Raw genomic sequence first — 19,771 nt, 5'->3', positions numbered from 1 at the left:
CTCTTTGTCTGTTCTTGTCCTGGGCTCAGAGAGAAGCTCAAACCTGGAGTGCCGGCTCACGTGCTTTGAGACCTCCATCAATTTCAGCGCAAGTCCATTCCATCTCGTTTCCTCAGTTGGCTGATCATGTCTGTCTCCCAGCAATGTCTTTTCAGACCTTGTCTTTATAATGAGTTAGAGATTTATTGGTTTCTCAACACAGGAGCCTTATCTACTTAGCTGTCCATTCTTATCCACTCCTCTTGAGTGACAGACACATGGCCTTTGATGGGTTTTGAAAATGTGGTATGATTTTTGAATTTGTTCTCACAGGTACTCTTAGGAGCCTTCTTCGTATGAGGTTTCTGTCGAAGAGAAGCTTTCGGGGTCTCTGACATAGGAGGCTACGTTTAGTCACCTTGGGGACTTTCGTTTGGACTCTCACGATTATTTGCAGAAAGAAATAGAGCCGAAAGATGTACCAGGTGCCATTTGTAAATCATAGGATAATTGCTAAATACTCATTTCCTCTGGCAAACAGTGAATTTTGTTCAGTAACAGATACTGATTAGGTTACTGAGAAAATCTGGCTCTTTACCTACGGAGTTAACTCTGAATAAAGCTGATTTTAAGGCTGCCATTAACATTGCAAAAGAGTGTTCATTAGTAGCATTCCTTTTCCTGTGGAGAAAGTATTTTGCAATGACGTTTTAACTTTTTCTTTTTTCAGTGAGAGGGATACTGTGAACTTCACTTAAAAAGAATAGTTCAGTATTTTGAGCAGCTTGTTTGTTTTTCTCTTCTTGATTTACTAAACCATCTCATTCTCCTTACCTTACTAACCCGACTGCTCCCCAGCTCCCCTGCTTTCTCCCACACCAGTCCATTCTTTCTCAGGGCTCCTCTCTTGAGCCAGTCCCACCTCCTGTCCCCACTCTTCACACCCAGGCTTCTTATAGGAAACCACTTGTGCTGGGTGCCTCTCTGAAGGCAGCCTAAGTCACTGCCAGAGCCCGTGAAAGCAGCCTGCTTTTTCAGAGCCAACACGAAGGGCGAAGCCCTCCTTCACAGTGGGCAGGCGAACAGACGGGGCTGAGGAGCACAGCGTCTCAGTGGTTAGCACCTGCAGGCTCAGAGCTGACAGTGTGCTGTAATAAGATTCATCTCTGTTCACTTAACTGATGTGGGCTTTATGGTAAATGTTCGCTTGCTTAATTACTTTGGCAGACTTGCTGATTGCCTTTCCTGAGGAGTTCTAAAAGGTCCCCCTGGGATGGAACATAAACCTCTTTCCATGTCTTTTAATTTCATTCTTTATTTTGAGTACTTGAAAACCAGTATGTGATCCATATGGCCACCATCCCCTCTCTCCTGTGCATGAATGTCAGGACCACTCCTTTCTAGTTTGTGGTCCATATGGCCCACACTGGACCACTCAGAAATCTTGACAGCCTTCTTCCTCCTCTGTCCACATGAGACTCCCTAATCCTCCATCTCCACCACTGAGGTGTAGGCACAGCTCTTCTAACTTATGTTTCCATGGTGTCTTTTTCTCTAGTATGGGATCCACAGAAAATTTCCCTCTTTTCAGTCTAGCATGTGATCCACAAAAACAGTTTCCCTCTGTTTTTGACGTGATAGGAAAAGAAGCCTAAGTTAGTCAGTTGCTGACTTTGTTTTTGTTTTTGGTCTTCCTGCTCCCTCCTCCCCTGTGCTTAAAAGTGGGTGGAGCATATGACTCTTGATCTCAGAGTCGTGAGTTCAGGCCCCACGTTGGGTGTAGAGATTAGGTAGAAATAACATCTTTTTTTTTAAAAAGCTAAATATCTGGGGCGCCTGGGTGGCTTAGTCGGTTAAGCGTCCTACTTTCGCTTAGGTCATGATCTCGCGGTTCGTGGGTTCGAGCCCCGCATCGGGCTCTGTGCTGACTGCCAGCTCAGAGCCTGGAGCCTATTTCAGAGTCTGTGTCTCCCTCTCTCTCTGACCCTCCCCTGCTCGCGCTCTCTCTCTCTGTCGCCTAGAAATTAAAAAAAAAAAAAAAGCTAAACATCTTATAATTAATTAATTGGGCTAATGGGAATGATGTGTAATTAAAATATTTCAGGTTTTTGGCTCATGCCAGGTTTTGAAAAGTTCTTGAGTCACATTCAAGGGATTGGAGCTTTCACCATTAATTAAAATCAGATCACTTCTTGGAGTTTTAAGCTGATGTCCACTGCCTCAGAAGCCTTCCCAGGTACATATAGGATTTTCTTATGTCCTGAAGTGAGACAGAAAATCTAATATACCCTTTTGCATGGTCTATTTTGTTCCTTTATATTTACTAGATGTTTCTGAGAATGTAGAGGCGCCTTGGCTCTGGACACGGGAAATCCAGGGCTATAGTATTTGTAAAGGCTATCAAGGTTTGCATTCTGTGTCCCCAGGAACTCTGCCAGCAACTCCTGGCCTGTAACTAGAGACAGTAGAAGGGAATCTGAAGCACAGAGTAATGGGATCTGAGCAGAGATTGGCTAACCTTGTAGGTGTTTTGAAAGTTTTGGAGCCTTTGTTCATTTATTGAGAGAAAGGATTAATAAACAGTAGACATCCCTAAAGGGAATGGATTAAGTGATGTCTTTTACGGAAATGTAGATGGTTCATTTTACTTTGTGGTTCTTTCAACTCCTATGATTCGTTCTTCTCCATTTACATTCATTGTGATTGTACAAACAGTAGAAAAATGTCAGGCTGGTATCTAAAGCAGGAAGGAATTCCATTCCTCTCTTGCACTAGAGCTAGAGGAGATAATTTAGCCAAAGTGTACAGCCCATGGCATCTTACTTGGCTTAAATCTATGGTTTGGGGCCACAGTAAGTAGAAATTAGCTCATTTTTCAAGCAAAGTAGCTATAACCAATTGCTTAATTTCCAGCAGGTGATGAGGTGGAAACCTATATTGGGCAAAGTCATGCATCAAGGTAGAAAGCCCAAACTGCCAAAATGCGTAGTCATGCACACAGCTTTAGAAAATGAGGCAGCTGCCCCTCAGGCCACATGCACATACATTTCATACACATTAACTCTTTCTTGTTTCCCTCCAGTTAATGAATTGTGAACCTTCACTTGTTTAGTACAGAGGCTGGATGAAAATGTAGTCCAGTAGGTGAATAACTTATCTTGTATGTCACTTGTTTTTCACCTAGAAATCAAGAGAAATACTGACCCAAATCATCCCCTAAGTTGAAATATCAGGATTCCTATGCTGTAGTCATTGATGCACATTTTTTGCTCCACTCTCTTCAACTAATAAACTTGTGTACACAAATAAATCAAGTTCTCCTTAGTAATTAAGAGGGAGAATTTACATAGTTGTTTTACCGGGTAAAGCAAGCAACTAGATGCAGTGACCAGTAGCTCAACCTTCCTGGTGTTTGCCAAAATGCCTTCTTTTGTTAGGTTGAAATGACCCCACGTTTCTGTCTCTGGTCCTGAAAAGAATGGCCCCAGGAACAGCAGTATAAGAAAGGGGATAGACATGAAAGGGTTAAAGCTTAATACATAGGGGATGAGTTAGAGGAACACTCTTAACAGGTCAGTTGCTGAAGTTTTGACTAGATAGTTTCAAAGTGAAAAGGTTAGAAGGTATTCTTACTTGAGGTTTTATTTTGCTTAATGTTAATCAGCAGAGTCTCTGAGGCTTGTAATGCACTGCTGTTAACAGGCATCAAGGGAAATTGAGATTTTTTGTTGTTGAACGGGATGGGCTGAAGATTCGTTGACTCCATGAAGAAGGAAGCTTATTACTGCATGAAATGGGAATATGGGAGGCAATTCTGAAGGTGAAAAGAGATGATAATTTGAAATTAAATAACTTGGGGTGCCTCACTGGCTCAGTTGGAGGAGTGTGTGACACTTGATCTCGGGGTTATGAGTTCAAGCCCCCCCTTGGTTAGAGATTACTTAAAAATAAATAAATTTAGGTATACTTAGGTGGCTCAGTCGTTGAGCGTCCGACTTCAGCTCAGGTCATAATCTCATGGTTCATGGGTTCGAGCCCTGTATCAGGCTCTGCGCTGACAGCTAGCTCAGAGCCTGGAGTCTGTTTCAGATTCTGTATCTCCTTCTCTCTCTGACCACCCCCCACCCCCTTCATGCTCTCTCTCTCAGAAATAAATAAAAACATTTAAAAAAATAAACTTAAAAAATTAAGTAACTCAACCTCAGATGAATCATGTTATCTGCTGCCACATACTATTCAGTCCTACCTTTACCCCTTCTCAGAAGCCAGTCTTTTACCTATATGTTTGAAGATTTCCTAGGTAGAAGCAATTATAAATATAGTTTTCTTGTCTTTAATCCCAGATATCTGAGAATATGCCCTGTAGTATAGATCACTGGACTGCTCTTTTAGGTCTAGGTAAGGGGAAGCTACTTGTGGGGGAAAAAAAAGTTCCCTTTAGGTCAGGGTATATGGTATATAGGAAAACAGAGGAAAGCTTTGGAAGGAAATCCAACCAGATGAAGAAACTGGTACTAGAGAACATGGCCTCTTGCCCAAGGTCATACAACCTAGAAGTGGGACAACCAGGATTTTAACTTGGGTCTACTGCCTCTAAAGCCTTGCTTTTCATATTATATATACCATAGTGTTCAGAGAAGCAGTGGTATTTTAACTGGGCCTTCAAGGGAAAAATAAGACTTCTGCTTTTTAGGCATAAAGAAAAATAGCATTCCCTGTGAAGAAAACCATGTAAGTAAAAGCATGACATCCAAATGTACGTGTTTAGCAAGTATTTGGAAATACAAGACTATAGTTCTTATGATGTTCAGGCTTGAGATCCAAATTTATTTTTATCAGGCTTCAGATATGCACCCATATTCAGACTCTTTAATATATATCTAGTAGCCTTATAGGAATAATTTTAGAGTGAAACTTCTAAGAATATTCTCAGTGTGTACCATCTTGAGTGTACCAGTTATGTTTCCTCGTTCCTTGGAATAAGAGCCACAGAAACTTTTCCTGTAAGCAACCTTTGTCTGTTTTTCTCCTTTCTGCCTGAAGGATTTACATAGCAGCTTTTAGATGCAGGCTGCTTGCATCAAACATCTCAGTAAGGAAACAATCACCACGTTCTGGGCTTCTGGTTGAAACTATGATTTATTTACTGTTTCATAAAAGACTCTCGGATGCTTTGGTCTGTGGGAGATAGCTGGGATTGTGAGAATTTGCATCTTCGAAGGATTTACTTTAGATTCCCTCTGGATATGAGAAAGAATCTACATTTTCTCTTAAGCTACATTACCTTCATCGTTAAGGTTACATTCCCATGAATTTCTTGAGTAAGCTGGGCATTAACTATGTGGCTCAGCCATCATCCACCCAGTGCTGGGGAAAAGAAAGCTGCTTTGCAGAGTCATGAGTCAGAAAGAATAAGTTAAAAATGGAGCAAGAAATCCCTAGCCAGTTTGTGGCTCAGCCTTGCTGGTCCATCTGTCCACTTACTTTTGCTTCAGTTTGTATAATTGACCTCTGCTTTGACAACCAGAAGTTGGCAATTGCATTAGAGGGTGGCCCAGATTCTTGCCCTTAAAGGTGCTTTGGGTACAGAGCTACCTCTCTGTGGCTGACTAGCAATTTCCCTTTACTGTGACATTGTCTGTTTCTTCTGCCTTTCCTCTTTGGGACTTCCTAATTCAGTGGGATTAGGAGACCCAGTATCAGAGTATAACACACTCCCTAGTCCTATTCTACTCTGCTACCCCAAACAAACAAAAAATTAGGCTTACTTTCAGAAGATACTAGATTACTTTAATAAGAAATGCCAGAAAGCTTCTCTCTGGCTTCCCACTATGATTTAAGAGGAAGGGAAAGCTTTACTGTCTTCAGTGACAACTGTAGTTCCTCCTTTGAAGGACAAATGTTCATGTCCAAGCCACCTTTTCTCTTGAGGATAAAACATTGTTATTTTCATACTTTTTTAAAAAAATGTTTATTCATTTTTGAGAGAGAGACAGAACATGTGCAGGGGAGAGACAGAGAGAGATGGAAACACCAAATCTAAAGCAGGCTCCAGGCTGTGAGCTATGAGCTCTGAGCCTGATGTGGGGCTCGAATTCACGAACCATGAAATCATGACTTGAGCTGAAATCGGAGGCTTAACCGACGGAGTCACCCAGGTGCCCCATTATTTTTGTACTTTTTGAGAGCGGGTGATCATGGATCTCCTTACTTGTGGTAAGACTGAACAAAAACCTTCTTAGACTTTGATTTATTCATTCAGTTTTAAAAATTGAATCTCCCAGTATGCCAGGCATTTTGCTAAAGTCTTTGGAATATAGTAGTGAATAACATAAATTTGGTCCCTGCTTGCATAGAGCATATAGTTCCAATTTGAATAAAGCTGGAGGTTTGGTTAGAACTTATATTCCCTTTCCCCACAAAGTTCTACTTCCAGATTCCTTTCCCTTTCCTTGGGCCCTATTTCTTTAAATCTTCTTTTGAGTCCTGGANAAAAAAAAAAAAAAAAGAAGAGTTCAAGAGTGTTGAGAATAAGAGAGCTTTCTTTCTTCACTACCAGTCAACCCACAAAGTTTTACTCCAGGGAATTTTTTGTTCAACAGCCAAAAGTTGACATCATTTGCCAAATGTAGGCCTTTTAATCTAAAGGTATCAAGGGGTGTCTGAGTGGCTCAGTCAGTTGAGCTTCCGACTTCTGCTTTGGTCATCTCATGGTTCATGAGTTCAAGCCCTACATCGAGCTCTGTGCTGATGGCTCAGAGCATGGAGCCTGCTTTGAACTCTGTGTCTCCCTCTCTTTCTGACCCTCCTCCTTCTCTCTCTCCCTCTCTGAAAAATAAACATTTAAAAATTAAAAATAAAATAAAGATATCAAGCATATGACCAGGAGTTGAACTCTTATCTCCCAGAAGGGTTGGTCCTCTCTTGCCTATGTGGCTTCCACTGCCAATCTCACCCACGTCTCCTGCTGCTACTTGTGGGGCTGCACCCCAGAGGCTTCTACAGAAGTTTCTCAAACTCTCTCTGCTTTGTGATGTGTAAACTAGTCAGTGGCCTAGCAAGCTCCTTTGCCTCCTGCCACCAGCACTAGCATATGCGAGCTCTAGGAAAGCTGTCTCGGTGCGTGAAACACCTTGGGATCTGTGAATTCTGTGTAGAATTGGTTCCTAGGGAAAACAGCTTACTTAAGACCTGCTGGAGTCAAGGAGGCCTTAATCTTAACAACAGCAACAACTGTATTCATATGTGTTACAACTCACCCATTTAACATATACAACTCATTGTTCTAAAATTTATCCTCAGGTTGTACAACCATCCCTACAATCTAATTTTAGAATATTTTGTTCTACCACAAAGGTATTCCATATCCATTAGCAGTCAGCTGACATTCTTTCTCTAACCCCCCCTCCTCCCCAAATAACCACTAATTTATTTTCTGTCTTCATAAACTTGCCTCTTCTGGACCTTTCCTATAAATGGAATCTTACAGGGGTGCCTGGGTGGCTCGGTTGGTTAGGCATCAGATTCTTGATCTTGGCTCAGGTCATGATCTTGTGGTTCATGAGATCAAGCCATGCGTTGGGTTCTGCTTTGGCAGCACAGAGCTTGTTTGGGATTCTCTCTCTCCCTCACTCTCTACCCCTCCCCTGTTTGCATGCATGTACTCTGTCTCTCAAAATAAATGAATAAGCTTTGGAGGAAAAATATTAAAGAAAAAAAAGAAATCATATAATATGTGGCCTTTTGTGTCTGGCTTCTTTCATTTAATATAGTATTTTTTAGGTGAGTCCATGTTGTAGCATTGATCAGTACCTCATTCCTTTTTCTGGCTGAAAAATATTCTATTACAGCTTTACCACATTTTGTTTATCCATTCTTTAGTTAATGGACATCTGGGTTGCTTCTGCATTTTTGGCCATTATGAATAATGCTACTATGAACATTTGTGTACAAATTTTTGTGTAGACATAATGTCTTCATTCTTTTCAGTATCGAGAATGAGTCATATGGTCATTCTATATATTAATATTTGAGAAACTGCCAAACCACTAAAGTAGCTGTACCATTTTACAATCCCACCAGCAATGTATGAGAGCTCTAATTTTTCCATGTCCTTGTCAACCCTTATTACTGGCTTTTTGATTATTGCCCTCCTAGTTGGTGTGAAATGGTATTTCATTGAGGTTTCTTGCCAGCTGTATGATTTGCAAATATTTTTTCCCATCCTGATGGTTTCTTGTGTGGCACAAAAATGTTTAAACTTGAGGTAGTTTTCCTGTTGTCACTTCCACTTTTGGTATCCTAAGAAATCACTGCTTAACCCAAAGGCACAGAGATTAATGTGTTCTGAGGTTTTTATAGTTTTAGATCGTACATTTAGATCTGTGATCCCTTCTATGTTAATTTTTGTATTTGGTGTGGGGTAGGGGGCCAACTTCAGTCTTTTGAATGTAGATGTCCAGTTTTCCTAGCACTATTTCTTAAATAGACTATTCTTTTCCCATTTGTCTTGCCACCTATGTCAAAGGGACATCTTTTTTTGGTCATGTTTGTCATCTTAATTTTTTCATAATGGCTATGGTTTCTCATTCTTTGCCCACTCAAACCTTCCTCTTCTTCCTTCTCCTTTTCTTCCTTTCAGGTCCCCGTTTCTAAAATATTTTTCAGCATAAAAGCTTTTAGCTGGCCTAACATAGGTTTTGTGTAAATACCTGAAAGGCTGTGATTAGATGAAAATCAATCTCAAGATGTAAATGAAAGGAAAAATGAACGTCTCTTTCTTGGCCATGTATGGCCTAACCTACTGTTTTTTTATACCCTGTCTCTGTTCAGTATATGTGTGCCTTCTGTCTGACACAGGCCACTCAGAAACCCCTGCAAGATCTTTCTTTATTGAAGTCTGTGTTTCCCACTTAGTAAAGGCTAAAGGGCCCAGCTCACTCTGCCTGGGAAAAAACTGGTAACCCATGGAGCTACGTGTGTGGCATTTGTGACTGGAACTTTGTAGCACAGGAACCTCAGGGTCCTCTTCAAGAAGAGAAGGAAATAATAACCCACAATATGAAGGATTCAGAGAGAGGAAGTCACCTGCAGAATGAGAAGCAGACTTTATCTATTCTACTACTATCTGCTCTGCTAGAGACTGACTTTGGCTTGGAGTATCCTTTGCCCAAATGCCAGGGTCTAGTGGAGAGTAGAATGCCCATGTATTAGTTTTCTTAGTGGCCGTTACAAAGTATCATAGACCAGGTGGCTTAATAAATAGATGTTTGTTTTCTCACAGTTCTGGAGGCCAGAAGTACCAGATCAAGGTTCAAGAGGGGTCGCTTTCTGGTGAGGACTTTTCTTCCTGCCTCCTTGACAGCTACTTTCTGCCTTGTGTCTTTACATGGTGGAAGGAGGCGGAGAGGGAGAGAAGGAGACAGAGAGAAGTTGCTATAACTTCTTTCTGGAACACTCAAATTTTATACTTAGGCATTAGACAGTTGCTATCTGTTAGGTTTGATCAGTAAAATGAGAGAGCTACTGTTAGAATCTGTCAGAAGACACCCCCCACCACCACCACTAAAAAATGTTCAGAGGAGATAGTAGTAAATCCTTTCAGTGGGAAGGAAAGCCTAAAGAAAAGAGAGGCTCCTCATTTATAAATATAGTACCTCATCTTTCCGCCACTGAGAGCTCGTCAGGCATAAATCTTGTTCTAGGACCTGGCCAGGTGGGGCAGTGTGGAATCACAGCCCAGGTGAGCCCCAGTAGGCTGCAAACTTGCTGGGGAAGAAGCTAAGTATTTTAGTTACTGCAAAGGCATGTGTCACTCAGTGTGGGCGGTCTTAGCCTGGTTTCAGTGTTTTGTCATCTCTTTGCTATCTCAGAAGAAATTTCCATTTCAACAGTATGAAGTCCTGAGAACTTTAATAGGAAGCTTCCAAGCCCTCTCTGAAATTCCTTGCTAAAGAGCCTGGAAAGAGAACAGCCAGTGTCAGACTATTTTTCTTACCTCTTAGGCTTAGTGCCCTAATGTCAGTTACTTGACATCTCCAGTCGATCTGATCCAGTAGATCAGATTAGTACTCAGATGTCAAAGGTAACTGTCCCAAAGAGACAGCAAGAAAAATAAAGCAGAGATATGTGCTCTATGCCCTTTGTGGTACTGGGTTAGGGACTGCTAACTGCATTTACACTGTTCCACCTCTCTCAGGGTTGGGTTTTTTGTTTTTTTTTTTAAGTTTATTTATTTATTTTGAGAGAGAGAGTGAGATAGCAAGCTAGCAAGCCAGGGGCAGAGAGAGAATCCCAAGTAGGCTCTACACTGATGGTGCAGAAGGGTTCGAACTCATGAACCATGAGATTATGACCTGAGCCAAAGTCCAACGCTTAACAGACTGAGCCACCCAGGTGCCCTTTCTGTCGGGATTCTAAATTCCCTCCCCATTCCTGGTGAGAGGCTTCAATTGCGTGCTGAGATCTGAGGCTCTTGGATGGGAGTGTTATGGGAAGGTTGGACGATTATCTTATCCTCATTCCAAATTCCCAGAGTGGCATATCTGTCATACCCTCAGGATGAATTTGCTCAAACAATATCGCCATGCATGCCCTACTGATATAGACCATCCACGGACCCAGCTGACACTTGACGGGTATAACTGTGGGAAGAGAAGGAAATAAATAAGTATACTTTTTGAGGAGAATACCTTCCAAGTTTTTCCTTTCTCTCCCTCATTCCCTTTATCTTCCCTTCCTCCTACCATCCTTCCTCCCCTCTCCTTCCCTGTCTTCTTCTTTCTTTCCCTTTCTCCTTTCTCTTTTCCTTCTTTTCTTTTTCCTTGCTTTCTTTCCTGGTGAAAGAATTCCTCAGGTAGAAAGGAATGGAATTACAGCATCCCCATTAATTTCATTCCCAGGGATTCATTGTCCAGACCTCACCAGCTTCACTGGGTTGCCATCTGGGCCCCATAGCTGCTACTCTCCCACCCAGAAGGATACTAGGATACTTTGGAGTTCTCTGTTCTCCAAACCCAGGCAAACGAACACAGACAACCCTAGTTATTTCATTTGAGTCAGGATCTTTTAAAAACACTTTAAAAAATTGTACTAAGAAATTTAAGGAAAACCTGAAAAAAAAGACCACTATAAAACCATGAAATGAATGTATTTACAGAGTTCAAATTCTTTTTCATAAAATAACTGAGATTTTAACAGATTGATTTGGTTACTGTGTTTTATTTTCTTAATTCTTGTCGCTCTTGGATGCTAGACCCTATGACTCTCACTCTACACTGGCTTAGCTTTAACTTGGTACTGCTGCTAGGTTTGGTGGGATTCTCAGTTCCTCTCTAAACCTCCTCTCTTGTCTTCTCATTGCATTTAGGCTCCTCGTTTTCCTTTTCTGCGCCTGGACTGTTGTTATCACTGCCAATATCCTCAAAATTTCACCTTCTGAGTGAGAAAAATATTTGACCCCTACTTGGTCCAAATTCTTTCCCACTTTGGATTTAGACCAAGCTACAACCTTAACTTGCAGATAACATCTCTACCCTTTTGGAGAGTCTCTGGAAAAACAAGTTACCAGAATTCTCCTCTGTTCCTGACCCATTACTGTCCTGTTTGATGTATTCATTCATTGAATATTTATTGAGTACCACCTGTGTGCCAGGCACTGTGCTAGATGTTTGACATTGCTTTATTACATAAATGTTGCAAGAATCCTTTTAAGATTTAGTCACTCTTTCGACAAACATTTATTTTATGCCTACAATGTACTATTCCTGGGTACTGTACTAAGTGCTAAGGTAGGTGTTATTCCCACTTTTTTTCCTCTGAGACATATAGCTTCCCAAAAATCCAAAATAACAAATGGCCAGACCATTTTTTTTTTAAGTTTTGGCTTATACTTTCATTACCCATATTAGATGAAATGCTTCAAGAATTTTATACTGTCAGTAAATTATATTAAAGAAAATATTGACTTTTTTTGTGCTACCATACATTGACGTGCTTGTGCATGTGCACATATACACATAGTTTAATAAACTTTTTATTTTGGAATAATTTTAGAATTATAATACAAAGATAATACACAGAGTTCTTACATGCCCCTTGATCAGGTTTCCCACATCTTCCATTATCATGGTACGTTTATTCAACACTAAGAAACTGGCAATGATACATTACTGTTAACTAAGCTCCATATTTTATTTGGATTTCACCAGTTTATCTTTCTGTTTTCTTTCTGTTCCAGGATCCAGTTCAGGGTATCACGTTGCATTTAGTTGTCATGTCTCCCCAAGATCTCTGGTCTGTGACAATTCTTCAAGTATAGTTTTTTATATCCTTGACAATCTTTACGAGTACTGGCCAGGCATTCTGTAGAATGCCCCCAATCTGGTTTTGTCTCATGTTTTTCTCAGGATTAGACTGAAGTCATGGGTTTTTGGAAGTATAGAACAGAAGTAAAGTGCCCTTCTCAAAAAATCATACCGGAGGTTACGTGAATACCACAATCATGCTATATGAATCACTGGCAATGTTCACCGTCATCACTTGGCTAATAATAGAGTATTTGCCAAGATTTTTTACTGTAAAGTTACCGTTTTCCCCTTTTACTACTCCATTTTATTCTTTGGAAATAAGTCACTAAGGCTAGCCTTCTCTCAGTGGGAATGGGAACTTAACTCCACCTCCTAAAGGGGAGAGTATCCACACATATTATTTGAAATTGTTCTCTTAGAAAGATTTGTCTCAGGTCATGATCCCAGGGTTGTGGGATCGAGCCCTGTGTTGGGGTCTATGCTAAGCATGGATCCTGTTTAAGATGCTTTCTCTCCAAAAAAAAAAAAAAAAGAAGAAGAAAGAAAAATTTGTCTCTTCTCATTTATTTAATCATTTTTGTATTAATTTGGACTTATGCTAAACTCTGATCTGAAACCTGTGCTTTTTCTGCTACATGAGATAAGATGACAAGGACCTATATATACACCGAAGTATTGGTTTCAGATGGCACACTTTTTTCTTTTTTAGAGAGGGAGAGCGGGTTCAAGGGGAAGAGAGGGGCAGAGAGAGAGAGAGAGAGAGAGAGAGAGAGAGAATCTTAAGCAGGCTCCATACTCAGTGTGGAGCCTGATGTGGGTCCATGATGTGAGTCATAATCCCACAACCCTGGGATCATGACTTGAGCTGAAATCAAGAGTCAGACACTCAACCAACTGAGCCACCCAGGCGCCCCCAGATTTCAAAGATTTTTTTTAAGAGCTATATTTGATAAGACTTGATGACCTTGAATGTGAGGGTGATGGAGAGGAAATGTTTGAAAATGACAGTCAGATTTTGAATGACTGGAAATAACATTTTGGTTTGAAATTATTAACTAACAAGTAGGAAGATTGGTTCTAGGCTTTGATAAAGCCAGCTTCTTCAAAGACTGTTTTTAGCCTACATGTTGGCCCATCTTTACCAAGTGCCCTGTTCTCCCAAGTCAGAGCAAAGAAAACTACTTTTCTTTCTCACTGAAACACCAGGGCCCCCTAGTGGACAGCCCCCTGGGTCCTGTTTCTTGGCTGAAGGATGCTTGGTTTTGTTTTTTGTTTGGTTATTAGATTTTCTCCCTGGTTCATTTTGCAGAGCAGAGACACTTGATTCTCCTCTTTATCTAATACATTTTAAACACTTCTTGTTTCAGAGTTATCCGTTCACCCTCATGTGACGTCATGTTCAATAAAAAGATAGTTACCCTCTGACAATCACTCCCATGTACTCACACTCTAAACCAGGGGGTACTCGGTACTTATTTTTAATTCATTTATCTGCTTTTTCCATCTGATGCCATATTAATCTTAATTCTTTTTTTCAGGGCCATCATCAATCACTTTAACCCCAAAATTGAATCCTATGCTGCTGTGAATCACATATCCCAACTGTCGGAGGAGCAGGTAAGCCACAACCTTCCCCAGAGTTGGGGGCTGGGATCGAGCAGTTGTCTTCTCTTTGATAGCAGCGGTATTCTGTGACTGAGCTTCTGGTGGGAGGAGTCAGGCTGCTAAGAGCAATTAGTAAGGGATCTGTTGATAGTACTTTAAATAGAGTGATGGCTTCTGCTTTTGTCCATAGGAGGGGTACATTAATTGTATAGAAGATACGTAGGTGAAAATTTGGTGAATTATTATTTTAGAGTGGGTGATAGGCATTTCTTTTTTTAATCTTAGGCAGAGAGTCATTTTTATTTTTAAAAATGAAAGATGAGAACTTAGAAATGGATAAAACCGACAATTAGAAAAACCCTGAGTTCAGCTTAATTTGATGCTATTTGGCTTGTTAAAATATGAGCCCTCGGGGTGCCTGGGTGGCTCAGTCGGTTAATCGTCTGACTTCGGCCCAGGTCATGATCTCACAGTTCGTGGGTTCGGGCCCCGCATCGGGCTCTGTGCTGACAGCTCAGAACCTGGAGCCTGCTTGGGATTCTGTGTCTCCCTCTCACTCTGCTCTTCCCCCACTCACGCTCTGTCTCTCTCTCCTTCAAAAGTAAACACTAAAAAAAAAAAAAAAATATGAGCCCTCATTGGGGCAGATTTTCCTTAGTAATTGAGTTCTATTTGCCTTGAGCAATTATTTCTGAGCAGGTTTTTCTATGGTATGGACTGAGTTGGAGATGCAGATAGCATTATGCGTTTGTTTTCCTTGAGTCTGGCCTGATTTCCCCTTCTCCCTAAGTGCCTGCACTCGGCTCTGCATTATATAAAAGTACAGATGGGGCTTTAGCATGGCATGGGATTGAACTTAATGTTTCCGAATGAGACTCTTGAGTTCTGCTTTTAAAAGCACCAACTGAGACATCCTGTTTACACAGTCTCCCTTCTCTCCTACTTGATTCCCAGGTTGGAGGGCAAGGGTAGTCATGAATTGAGAGTAAAGGTATAAGTTCCAAACCAATAAAATGTGCTCTCCCTTTTTTGCCAGTTTATCAGTGAAACCCTTCTCTGCATCTTTTGTCGGCAGAGCCAGCCAGCTATGGGGTGAGCATGTGTTCCAGTGTTGCTAAAAGCTATTCAATAGCCCGCTCAGTGAGGCACCATGCAAGCCTTTTCCCTAACAGGCCTCTCAGTATTCCCTGCAGCGGCTCTTTCCTCAGCCAGATGGATAGGACTCTGTTAGTTCTGTTGTTCCCTTTGACATATTTGTTCTCTTTTGTGAGAACAGCTGTGAGAATCCATCCTCTTATTTAAAATGCTTTTGTAAATAGTTTTCATTTTCTTTTTTTCCCCAAGTCCTGTTCTTTGATGCCACTGCTCTCTTTGAGGTACTTCAAGATGCTACCTTTTTCCTGTTGGACCAGTTCAGATCAGTTTCACTATATTATTTTTATGCAAAAGAATTCAACATCTTGAGTTTTGTGTAATAAGAGAAAGGGTGACTTTCCTACCACAGTGAGCTCTGGTTAGTCTAAAAGCTTCAAAAATANAAAAAAAAAAAAAAAAAAAAAAAAAAAAAAAAAAAAAAAAGGAAGACACATTTTCCCTGTCAGCCACGTGCAGTATTCATTCCCCAGCAGCTTGGGAAGGTCAGGCTGAAATCTTTCTACAGCAGTAACAGCCACAGACCAATAATAAAAATCCATTCTGGCGCATGAGGCAATCTGGAAAAGGATGATTAGCAAGCACGTGTCCTCACCCTCCTCCAACTTCTCTCAAAGTTAAATGAAGTGATGAAAGTGCCTCTCAGAAAGAGTCCACAAGCCAGAGATGAGGTGATTTCTGTGGGGAGGGAGAGTACACAGTCCTATTCGAGAATGGAGAAGGGATAGCGCTCTGAAAGATTTACTTAGTGAATAAGTAATTACATGCCTGCTGTTTGCAAGGTGTGGTGCTGGGTAGTGGGGCTCCGCAGTGAATAATCTAAGTGTGGTCTTTGCTCTCTCCGAGTTTTTGTACACTAACCATCTCTCTTAGCAGTCCTTTTCACTTTTGGGATGGGGGAAGGGTGTTGCTATTCTGGGATCCTTTTCAAAACTGCCCTCAAAATAGTTGTTGCTTCTCTTCCCTTGCTGACTTTGAAGGGCTCTAAATGACAGCATTAGGGCGCACTTGGTTTTATTCTTAGCACTATCAGATTAGAAGTATTTGACTGCCTTGTTAATCTCCGACATGTGTTGGAGCACTTCTCCCCCTTCACTTCTGAACATTAATGCTACTATCACTAATGTTAAGTGTGTTCACAGCTTCCCAAAGAGCCAACCATGGGATCCAGTTGGGCCCAGTAGTTGTTAGCAGCAAACTAAGTAGAGAGAAAAAATCAGGAACGTAATCCCCAAGTAGATGCGAAAGCACTCCTTAAAAAAAACAAAAGCCCTGAAGATTATGGATAGGTGTTAACTGGAATTTATAGCACAGACAAGAGAAGGCTCTTTGCTAGATCTGCCTGCCCAGCCTGCCATTTTCTTCTGGCAACATTTGTGAATTTTTGAGTTCTGACAGCACCCAGATACATTCCAGTCTCTGCTTGAGGCATTTCAAAGTGGTGTTTGTAAATTCATGATTGCTTATTGAACAAAGCCTATTCTCTTACACTGGAGTTTCTTTTCAGATTTCCAGAAGGTACATGACATTATTCTGTTACTTCTCATTGCCTTCAAGGAGAGCAAAGCTTTTTAATCAGTCAGTACCCTCAGTGTGACTGAATAGTTGTTCATTATCTAGTGTAATAAACTGCATGCATTTTTATATTTTACACACACGTGTCACGTTTGTCCAAAGTTGACTGTGAAGCTTGTTCATTTTGACTCCTTTTTGTGTGTGTGTGGTAAAATATACATGATATTTACCATTTTAACCATTTTTAAGTGTAGTTCAGTGGCATTAAGTACATTCACATCATTGTGCAGCCATCACCACCATCCACCACCAGAACTTTTTCATTATTGCATACTGAAACCCTATGCCCATTTCCCCTCCCCGCTACCCTTGTAACCACTGTTGTACTTTCTGTCTCCCTCTATGTGTCCTTTTTGGTTTTTTAAAATATTTATTTATTTTTGGGAGAGCACAAACGCGGAAAGAGCAGAGAGAGGGGGACAGGAATCCAAAGTGGATTCTGCACTGACAGGCTGACAGCAGCAAGCCTGATGGGGGGCTCAAACTCACAAACTAAGATATCATGACCTGAGCCAAAGTTAGACACTCAACCGAGTGAGCCACCCAGGTGCCCCATTTCTTTTTTCTTAAAGAGGGTCCATTTTGGGGTGTCTTGCTGGCTCAGTTGTTGGAGTGTGTGACTCTTGATCTTGGAGATTACAGGTTTGAGCCCCATGTGTAGAGATCACTTTAAAAAGTATTTTTTAATTAAGTCTTTAAAGAAAAAGGTCCATCTTTCTTAAAATTCTTAACCAGTCTTTGACACCCCTCCCTCCAGATTTTAAGAATCACTGGTGTAGCTCCTTTAGTAGTAAATACCTCATACGTGCCTTGTCCCTGAAGCCATCAGACCTTTGAAAATGCCCATTGAGGCATTGCTCCTTTTAAGCTATTCACTATTTGTTTTGGTTTACAAATGCTATAACATACTGATTTATATCAGCTCTGATTTCCTAATGGCAAGAGAGGGCTTCACGGTAGAACTTTACGGAAGATTCTCTAGAGCTCTGAATATCTAGAGTACGTAGTCACAATTTAGGATTCAAGTCAAAACCTTCTTTGAGTGCCTGATTCCTTAAGCTTTTAATCACATTCATGACCAATTTTGTGACTTTGAAATGTCCCAAGGGAAGGCAAATAAATGGTTGGCCCATCCTTGCTTTCTTCAGTTCATTCACCTATCAGTATTTTAACATTTAGCACCTGCTCTGTGCTTCAGATTGTACTAGCCATTTGAGGAATAGAGAGGTATGATAAAGGGCCTTTGTTCTCAAAGGATGGAATAAGTTCAAGAGATGGCTTAAGACAGCTTATTGAGGGGCACCTGGGTGGCTCAGTCGGTTAAGCATCCGACTTCGGCTCAGGTCCAGATCTCACAGTCTGTTGGTTCGAGCTCTGTGTCGGGCTCTGTGCTGACAGCTAGCTCAGAGCCTGGAGCCTGTTTCAGATTCTGTCTCCCTCTTTCTCTGCCCCTCCCCCACTCGTTCTCTTTCTCTGTCTCTCAAAATAAAATAAAGACATAAAAAAAAATTAAAAAAAAAAAAAGACAGCTTATCGAGAGCTGACCATACTGGCAGTGGGATCTGTGAGCTCCTGTTAGAGGAAGACCTTTGCAGTTGTGGTGGTCAGGAAAGGCCATATGGAGGAGAGAAGAAATGAGTTGAGCCTTGAAGGAGCAGGGATAGAAAGTGGATCAATGAAGAGGCATAGATTGTAAAATGTACTCAAAGCCAAGACCTGAAAAGGACAGAAAGAAAGGAGAAGAGTCCCAGAGTTTCTGTAAGCCTTGTCCTTGGGTCACAGGATATCCAGAGGCTGGATGACTTAGAAATACAATTCGTCATTTCAGATGTCATCACAGTCCCTGTAACCCACAATGTACTGACTCTCCTCCCTGACCTAATTGTACTGCCTTTGATTCAATTCGTAAGTGTTCATCAAAGGCCTAGTATGAGCCAGCCTCACTGTGAGGCATATGATAAGGCCTAGTGGGCAAACCAGGCTTAAAAAAAAAAAAAAAAAAAGGTAACAAGCACATAACAAAATTTACCATCTTAACCATTTTTAAGCGTACAGTAGTGTTGATGTATGCACATTATTGCACTGTTGATCTCTAGAACTTTTTCATCTTGCAAAGCGAAACCCCTACCCATTGAACAACTTCCTTTCCCCACCTCCTCTTCACCTCCAGCAACCACTATTCTACTTTCTGTTTTTTCGAGTGGGCAAACCTTTCTTGAAGCTGGTGTTCCTTTCATCTAAGTGGTCCAGGAGCCTACGAAAAATTTCTCTACATACAGACTTAGGAATTTTCCAGGAGACTCAGCAAGGTGGCATCCCCATATGTCACAGAACCATAGGACAATGTAACCAGATTCTTAAGTTTTCTACTTTAGGAATTTTATGGAGTTTTACCTCCCATTATCTCTTTAAGTATCCACTCTCACCAGTGCTTTGGATTTTGGATTCAGAGGAGGCGCGTATAATATTGTGTATAGCAAGAGGTATCTTTAAAAGTATTATGACAAAGCAAAGAATATAAGTTATTTGTAGGAATAGATTAAAGTAAATTAGAGAAACAAATGCTTCACATCTAAATGAGTGAAGGTTACATTGGAAGCTAGTATACCTATTAGTATTCTTTCTAAACCTTTTTGATTTTCTCTTGATCCTAAGATAAGAGCCACTACAGATAAATGCTAGGCATTTAGAAATCCTAGTGAAATCTTGGGGCACCTGGGTGGCCCAGTCAGTTCAGCATCCGACTTCGGCTCTCTTCATGATCTCATGGTTCATGGGTTTGAGCCCCGTATCTGGCTCTGTGCTGACAGCTCAGGTTCAGCCTGCTTCAAATTCTGTGTGTCCCTCCTCCTACCCCCCTGCCTGTCCTCCACTCATGCTCTGCCTCTCTCAAAAATAAGTAAGCATTAAAAAAAAATTTGTTTTTAAAGAAATCCTAGTGAAATCTAGCTTTGGTTTCTCAGGAAAGAATCAGATATTAATAAGAAAGCCCTAGTCCATGGGGCAAACATTGTTAGGGGCCTTGGGTGGCACCCATTACTTGAGAACATCTAGGAGGAAGCAGAGAAAGATCTTGGGGGAAATATCCTAAGACCTTCAAGGCTTGTGAGGAAAATGGAACCTGATATTTAGGCTTGAGAGTTGTTGGCCTT

General features: G+C 41.1%; 1 protein-coding gene across 1 annotated transcript in view; it reads left to right on the top strand.

The window, feature by feature from the left end:
• The window catches only part of ARMH3 (armadillo like helical domain containing 3), a 170,625-nt gene that overhangs the window by 120,378 nt on the left and 30,476 nt on the right, over positions 1-19,771 (top strand). Inside the window, exon 24 of the mRNA XM_077748423.1 lies at positions 13,826-13,904. Coding sequence (XP_077604549.1) covers positions 13,826-13,904 — 79 coding nt within the window. The remainder of the gene's footprint in view (positions 1-13,825; positions 13,905-19,771) is intronic.

This window comes from Crocuta crocuta, unplaced genomic scaffold (assembly GCF_008692635.1).
Source record: "Crocuta crocuta isolate KB4526 unplaced genomic scaffold, BGI_CrCroc_1.0 scaffold619, whole genome shotgun sequence".
Lineage (NCBI taxonomy): Eukaryota > Metazoa > Chordata > Mammalia > Carnivora > Hyaenidae > Crocuta > Crocuta crocuta.
Note: the sequence above shows the minus strand (reverse complement) of the source record. Positions and strands in the feature narration are given on the sequence as shown.